This window comes from Galeopterus variegatus, unplaced genomic scaffold, assembly GCF_000696425.1.
Source record: "Galeopterus variegatus unplaced genomic scaffold, G_variegatus-3.0.2 Scaffold1245, whole genome shotgun sequence".
In the NCBI taxonomy this organism is placed as follows: domain Eukaryota; kingdom Metazoa; phylum Chordata; class Mammalia; order Dermoptera; family Cynocephalidae; genus Galeopterus; species Galeopterus variegatus.
In genome coordinates, this window is record NW_007727356.1 from 387,276 (window position 1) to 395,326 (window position 8,051).

The window sequence follows — 8,051 nt, forward strand, 5'->3', positions numbered from 1 at the left end:
AGTCCCCACAAAGGAGGCTCCAGGAGTGCAGGGCTGGCGTTGCTTCCTTTCCAGGCCCAGGCTTTCCTCTGGCCCCACTGGGTGGTACTTGCCCTGCTGGGGCATTGTTCAGCCCAGCTTCTCTATAGAGACAGGCCCTTGGGGAGACAGGTGTGCTCGCAGGACAGCTTGGCAGAGCAGGGTCAACCTGGCGCTGTGGCAAGCCCCATCTCTGCACACTTGGGTTCTCTCTCCCTCCCTATGGCTACTTTTCTTTCCAAGAGCTCAGCCAGATGACGAGGCTCATCCTGCAGTGCCACCCCCTCCAGGAAGGGGAAGTTCATTTCAGGCCTCTGGCTGCTGCCAGCTCTGCCAGAGCGTTCTCTCTGACCTCCCCTGCCTCTGTGGGAGAAGTCTAGACTTGACCTGCAGCCTGGGGAAAAGCAAAGAGGCAAGAGTTTCCCCTAAGCTTGGCAAGGCACCTATAGCTCTGCCTTTCCAAGGGAGCAGGCTTTCCTTCACAGTGCATCCTGGCCATGATGCCACCAGGATGCACCCAAGCCCCCTTCCCAGAGGCATCAGCTCTTATGCACATGTGTGACCCACTTGCCCCAGGTGGGGAAAGCAGTGCATGGACTCCTGCCCCAGGCTGGGGTGGTGCCCCCATCAGGGCTGTGTGCTGCCAGCTCCCACTTGGCATGGCTCCTGAGTCTGGGCACACTTTCTCCATTACCCAGCAGTCCCTGCACCATCACCCTTTGTACTAGGCAGACTTTTGTGTTTTCATGTGGAGCTATATCCATTTGTGGTATTGTTAGTTCTAATTATACTCAGCGAAACAAACCAGAGCATATATAACTCCTAAAGGTTGACTTTCCAGGTTGTAGATGCCCCAATAGCAATTCTGCCTTGTCTCCAGGTAAGTGTTTCCCTCTTGCTTTCTCTGACTCTCCTGTTTGATCCCATAAACCCTGAGGTTTGGTCTGTTCTATACAGGACAGTCCCCAGAGGAGGAGGGAGCTCAGCACTGCTGGGCTTGGAAAGCCCTCAGTCTCCTTACCCTGCCTGTCTCCAGGTAAGTGTTTCCCTCTTGCTTTCTCTGACTCTCCTGTTTGATCCCATAAACCCCGAGGTTTGGTCTGTTCTATACAGGACAGTCCCCAGAGGAGGAGGGAGCTCAGCACTGCTGGGCTTGGAAAGCCCTCAGTCTCCTCACCCTGCTCCACACCCCAGGAGCCCTGTGAGCACAGGTTGGGCTGGGTCCTCTGGCTTCCCGCAGCGTGTGGGGGCTCAGGGCTTCTTGCAGCTGTGCTGTCCAAAAGGGCTCTAGGAGTCACATCACTACACAGAGATCTTTATTGAGCCCCTTCTCTGGGCTAAGTGGGAGGCTGAGCTGTGGGGCTGTGGTGGGGAGTAAGACAAACACTGTCTAGCTGTCCAGGAGGCCCTGTCAACTGGAGGAGACAGCGCACAGCTGACACATTGGGAGAGAGTGGCCATGTAGAGCCTTTGGTGCAGGGGAGGGTGGGAGCATGGGATCAGAGAGACAGCAACTTGGAGGAATAAATTTGGTGGGTGGCCTGGAGCTCACCTCTCAACTGAGACCTGAAGGGGCCAGACACATGAGAGCCTGGGAGAGCCTGGATATCGATGTGCCCTGCCTACAGCGGTCCCTGCAGTCCCTGGCCCTTCTTCTGCAGGCTCGTGGAGGAATTCATGCTGCTGGCCAACATGGCGGTGGCTCACAAAATCTACCGCACCTTCCCTGAGCGGGCCCTTCTGCGCCGGCACCCCCCACCTCAGGCAAAGATGCTCCAGGACCTAGTGGAATTCTGCAACCAGATGGGGTTGCCCATGGATGTCAGCTCTGCAGGGGCCCTCAATGTAAGTGGCGGAGTGGGCAGGCAGAGGAAGGGGAGGCCCTGCTTGGGGGAAAAAGGGGAAGACCTGGAAGCTGGGGCATAGTGGTCTCAACTTCCAAGCAGGGTCCCATTCTCTTCAGCCAGCATCCTTTGCAGGAGAGAAGGGAAGACCTAGGGAACAGACCCCAGACTCCAGATGCCCCAACAGTGGAGTGAGCTCCCTCACCAGGATGGGGCCAAGGGAGGCCACTTGAGCTGTGGGCAGGGCTCCTGTGGACAGAAGGGGCTGGTCTTGGGCCCAGAGGCTTTCAGTATGGGGCTGGGGTGATTGGCAGTCAGGGAAAGTGTTTTATGGTTTCAAGGCTCCTGGCCACAAGCTAAACCTCATGGGGCTAAAGAACCCGGGGCCTGGGCTCTGATCCTACAGGAGGGAGGCTCTTCTCACCCACAGTCTGAGCCTAAGTAGGGTGGGGAGAGCAGAGCGGTGCCTTAGGCCAGAAAGCTGGACAGCAGGTGGTACAGGCCAGCTGGACATGGAAGGGACTGAGCTCAGACCAGCACAGGCCACAGACTCTGGGCCCTGGCTCCTCCTGCACCCACCCACAGCCATCTGAGCAGGGCAGTTGCCACAGCTGACCCTTCCCCAGAGGCAGGTCTCAGATGGTTATGAGGTAGCAGAGGCCCAGAGCTTCTCCTCCAGCCTGACCACACATTACACAGGTTTCTGGGGTTTGCTTCTAGGAAAGTCTGACCAAAACATTTGGAGATGACAGGTACTCACTGGCCCGGAAGGAGGTGCTCACCAACATGTGCTCCCGGTCCATGCAGGTAAGGAGGGGCCTTGCCTTTGTGCTGCCTGCTCCCAGGAGCACCCGTGACCTGTGACTTCCATGCACACGCACAGGTCATCTCCATTCCTGCTCTGCTCTGGGGCCTGGCTGGGAGAGGAGGCGCTATGCTCATCTGGCAAGGCAGAGGAACAGTTTTCTTGGGGAGGGGATGGAGCCCCCCTGGCAGCACCTAGGATAGGGGGGCCCCTAGCTCCAGGAAGAGCCTGATCTTCTGTGTACTGATCAGACTTGCTCAAACACAGCCAGCTTTGATATGGAGCCCCCCTGGCAGCACCTAGGATAGGGGGGCCCCTAGCTCCAGGAAGAGCCTGATCTGCTGTGTACTGATCAGACTTGCTCAAACACAGCTAGCTTTGAGCCCAGGGCTGGTCAGACCTCATGGTTGGCTAGAGTTGCCAGAGAGGAGAGAGGCTTCTTCATGGCAGCCTGCCCAGGGTCATCTCTCAGTCTCCACCCCAGCCTGTGGAACTTCTTGTCAGCTTGGGAGGGTAATCAGTGCAGCCCTCTAGGCTGAGTCCAGCCTCACAGTGTCCCAGCTCCTGGGATCGGGAGCCATCTAATGGACTGACAGGTCAGCAGAAACTACAAATGCCACTGGGGCTACGTGTGGGCCCCAGCACAGCCCAGGGGCTGTGAGAGAACATTTTTCAGGGGCTCAGTCACTCGGGAGACTCAATTTGTTCTCAAGAACCAGATGGCCTCAGCTGGCCACAGCTGATATGTTTATGATACCTCAGAGCAATGCTGGGAATGAGCCATCAGGATCTGTTTGGGCCTGGCTTCCCCCACCCTGCCCCCAACACAAGTGTCTGCCCCACACCAGCACCTGCAGCACCCACAGCAGAGAGAGGCTGTGCTGTGGCTGCCAGCTCCACCTACCTGTTCCCCAGCTGCTCCTGGCAGGCACAGTAATGAAGACAACAGCAGGCCCTGGGTCCCCACATTGCCTCCTATCCATGTCCTACAGGCCCCTTCCCCTGCCCCCAGCCTCTGGAAGCCATCACCTCCAAGGTCAAACCAGCCCTAGAGCTCCCACAAAGGAGCCCTCTCCTGAGTCATCCAGAGCCTGTAAACACTAGACTTCTCCTGGCCTGGCTGCCAGTGACCTCGGAGACCACTTTGGCCTGGGTTCTGATGGCACGGAGTTATTAGAGTATCTGTGCTCCTGTCCTCACAGCCCTGTGACCAGGGGTGGGGATAGAAGACAGGGGACACAGTAGGGGCACCAGGATCACAGAGCACAAAAGGGTGAAAGGCACCTTGGTTCCAAGTGTGCTACTGAAACAGCACCAGGGTTGTCGAGGGATGGCTGGTCAGTGTGGCAAAGCCATGGTTCCCACCCATCCCACCCTACCCAGCGACACCTCCCCCAGCCAGGACAGAACCAAGCCCCTTGTCCTCCTCACCCGAGCGCCTCTGGGGAACTGGGCCACCACTGAGCACAAAGTCCTAACACAGCTGGCAGTGGAGGCTGCGCCCACCTCCTCTGGTCACTTGACCCAGAGCCCAGCAGAGACTGGAAGGGAAGCAGAGTTAGGGAGCCGAGTGGGTCACCCCAGCTGCACCCTGGATGCCAGCCGCCGATGTGCGCAGAGTAACTGGAGCTGCTGTCCGTCTGGCCAAGCGCACAGGAGGTGTGAGTGTGAGCAAGCCTCGGGCGAGCAGAGGGGCCAGTGCGCGCACACAGGGTGACCGTGGCCCTCGGGCCACGAGGTGCTCACTGCTCCCAGGCAGCAGTGGGGCCCTGGGGATGATGACCTCCTGCCCAGCACCCTGAGACATCAGCACCAGGTCCACCCCTCCCGGGAGCCTGGCGGCCAGGCCAGCAGGACTCAGGGGAGGAGGCTGCCCAGCATCCTGAGGCTTCCCTGCACCCCTGTCCTCAGCAGAGGTGGGGCTGTTGGCCTGCTGCCACCACAAGGGGGTCTGGACAGCCCTGGAGCAAGGCCAGCGTGTGTCTTCAGCGAGAGAGGGGCGTGGGCACTCCTGGCTCTCCCCAGCCTGGGGGCAGCCCCTGGGTCCCGTTCTGTAGAAGGGCCCCTGCCTGGCTTTGCTCAGCTGCCTGCGGCTTGTCAGCTCTGTCCATGCTGAGACTGCCATGGGGAGGCCCTGGACTCCCAGCACCACCATGCCTGGCTGGGGAAGGGGCCGGGCCTGGTGAGGCTCTGAGATCCTGTCCCCCCACGCAGATGGCGCTGTACTTCTGCTCAGGGGTGCTGCAGGACCAGGTGCAGTTCCAGCACTACGCCCTCAACGTGCCCAGCAGAGACTGGAAGGGAAGCAGAGTTAGGGAGCCGAGTGGGTCACCCCAGCTGCACCCTGGATGCCAGCCGCCGATGTGCGCAGAGTAACTGGAGCTGCTGTCCGTCTGGCCAAGCGCACAGGAGGTGTGAGTGTGAGCAAGCCTCGGGCGAGCAGAGGGGCCAGTGCGCGCACACGGGGTGACCGTGGCCCTCGGGCCACGAGGTGCTCACTGCTCCCAGGCAGCAGTGGGGCCCTGGGGATGATGACCTCCTGCCCAGCACCCTGACACATCAGCACCAGGTCCACCCCTCCCGGGAGCCTGGCGGCCAGGCCAGCAGGACTCAGGGGAGGAGGCTGCCCAGCATCCTGAGGCTTCCCTGCACCCCTGTCCTCAGCAGAGGTGGGGCTGTCGGCCTGCTGCCACCACGAGGGGGTCTGGACAGCCCTGGAGCATGGCCAGCATGTGTCTTCACAGAGAGAAGGGCGTGGGCACTCCTGGCTCTCCCCAGCCCGGGGGCAGCCCCTGGGTCCCGTTCTGTAGAAGGGCCCCTGCCTGGCTTTGCTCAGCTGCCTGCGGCTTGTCAGCTCTGTCCATGCTGAGACTGCCATGGCGAGGCCTTGGATTCCCAGCGCCACCAGGCCTGGCTGCCTGGCGAGGCTCTGAGACCCTGTCCCCCCACGCAGATGGCGCTGTACTTCTGCTCAGGGGTGCTGCAGGACCAGGTGCAGTTCCAGCACTACGCCCTCAACGTGCCGCTCTACACGCACTTCACCTCGCCCATCCGCCGCTTCGCCGATGTCCTGGTGCACCGCCTCCTGGCTGCCACGCTGGGTAAGGACAGGCCTGCGCCAGCTCAGGGCTACCCACCCCCGGGCTGGAGGCCCAGTGCCCAGAGGACACACTGCCATCACCCTGGAGTCTGAGCAACGGCGCAACTGAGCACATGGGAGCCTGGGTCTGGAAAGTCCCTCTGTGTGCGGGTGCTGGGGATGCCACAACAGGCTTATGACAGCCCTGGTCATGACCGGGCTCAAGGGCCTGCCTGATCTGCCTCAGCTCTTGGGGCTGGGAGGCCTTAGCTCCTACCTGGGCCAGGGTGCCATGCTGCCCAGCACCCCACCACGCCCCTGCCCACCCTCTTCCCAGGCTATGGGGAGCTGCCAGCTTTAGAGCCCGACACCTTGCAGAAGCAGGCCGACCACTGCAACGACCGCCGCATGGCGTCCAAGCGTGTGCAGGAGCTCAGCACAGGCCTCTTCTTTGCTGTTCTGGTCAAGGTGAGCCCAGCAGCTTGGCTCCCCTGCCCACCCTCTGTCCCGCTTTCCTGGGCACAAGCTCACCACAAGCCCTCGAGGATCCCTGGGCAGACCCTGGGAGGATCCCGAGGCTGGAGCACTGTCCCTGCAGGAGAGTGGCCCACTGGAGTCAGAAGCCATGGTGATGGGCGTCCTGAACCAAGCCTTTGATGTGTTGGTGCTGCGCTACGGGGTGCAGAAGCGCATCTACTGCAACGTAAGTGTGCAGAGAAGGAGTGGGCAGCTGGCACCAGTGGGCACAGCAGCCCCTCTCACACGTCCTTGGTGCTGCACCTGTGCCCTCATGGCTCTCAGCAAACCCTGTGGCGACTGCCTTTTCCACCTGGCTGTCTTGCTCCCTCTGAACGGACCCATTCCTATGTCCGTGGCCCAGGACAGCCCTTGCTTGAACACAAGCATGGAATGTGAGAGAGCAGGAGCACAGACTGAGGTCCCTACTGTCCCCATCCACACTGGGGAGATAGAAGCTGTGATGGGTCATACTGCTCCCCTTGCTCAGCTGGGGGCCACACTAGGATGTGGTGGCCAAGGGTACTGAGCATTATTCAACCCTGCTCCCTCCCCCTCCCAAACAGAAAGCCCACCCTATGGGCCCTGCCAAGACACCCAGCTATACCTTTTGCAATGGGGGTTCCAGGACAAAGGCCTGGACCCTTCCCCAAGGACCCTGGCAGCCAGAGAGCAGGCCCCTCCACAAGCAGTGCAGGGTTTGGTGTGCAGGGGGTGCCATGTCAGGGGCTGTCTTTACAGACACATGAAGGAAGGAAAGGCCAGAGAATGGTCCGTGCCACTCTGGAAGCCGTGTCCCCTGAAGAGAAAGAAGAGAGCTGTCCCTGACTTGACTCCTACCTGGGCAACTATTTATTCAAGTTTCTGTCTGTCTTAGTGTCTGTCCGAATGCCAGCTGAGGGGCCTGGCTCCAGCCAGTCCTGTAGTCAGCAGGTCACCACCTGGCCCCTGCCCTGGCTCTGAATTTTCCTCTTATCCAAAGTGCTTGGAGGGCCCAGAGCCCAGCACACGGTATTTTTTTTTTTTTGTCCTTTTTGAGATCCGGCCGCACCGCGCTCAGCCAGTGAGTGCTGTGAGCGCACCGGTCATCCCTATATAGGATCCGAACCCGCGGCGGAAGCGCTGCTGCGCTCCCAGCGCCACACTCTCCCAAGTGCGCCATAGGCTTGGCCCACGGTATTTTATCAATACGCATGGTATTGATAGAATGGACGAGACCAGGAGAGAGCCCGGTCCAGCTGGAAACAATCAGGCACAACCTGTGCTGACAGCCCAGCACCAGCAGGGGGCGCAGCCCTCACACTCACACAAATACGCGTGCAGACACACACACACACAAGTCCGCACAGCACATACAGCCCTGGCCTACCCCTACCCTGCACTAGGTCTGGGTCAGACAGTCCCTATCTTAGTTCAAGCAGTCACCTGTGGGGCCGCAGGATGGGAGACCCGTCGAGGCCAGTCCGAGGTGGGCCAGGGCAGGGGCCTCCAAGCAGCAGGGCTTCCCAGGGTTAAAGGTTGGGAGGCGGCACCCAGAGCCCGAGGCCTGAGGCACTGGCCTGTGCACCCCCAGGCTCTGGCCCTGCGGTCGCACCACTTCCAGAGGGTAGGCAGGAAGCCGGAGCTCACGCTTGTCTGGGAGCCCGAGGACACCGAGCAGGAGCCCGCACGGCAGGTCAGAACCCCATTGTGTCCCTGTCCCCCACGTCTCCGTAAGGCCCTCCTGCGGTGTGGCCCTGTCCTCATCTGTCCTGCCTGGTCTCACCCAACACTGCAGCCCCTGGGGTGC

The 8,051-nt window shown here is 60.6% G+C and overlaps 1 protein-coding gene across 1 annotated transcript in view; it reads left to right on the forward strand.

Annotated features, from left to right (window-relative positions):
* DIS3L2 (DIS3 like 3'-5' exoribonuclease 2) overlaps positions 1-8,051 on the forward strand; it is a 370,978-nt gene that overhangs the window by 361,475 nt on the left and 1,452 nt on the right. The window contains exons 14-19 of the mRNA XM_008575848.1: positions 1,680-1,863; positions 2,583-2,669; positions 5,621-5,768; positions 6,084-6,214; positions 6,345-6,449; positions 7,836-7,937. Coding sequence (XP_008574070.1) covers positions 1,680-1,863; positions 2,583-2,669; positions 5,621-5,768; positions 6,084-6,214; positions 6,345-6,449; positions 7,836-7,937 — 757 coding nt within the window. The remainder of the gene's footprint in view (positions 1-1,679; positions 1,864-2,582; positions 2,670-5,620; positions 5,769-6,083; positions 6,215-6,344; positions 6,450-7,835; positions 7,938-8,051) is intronic.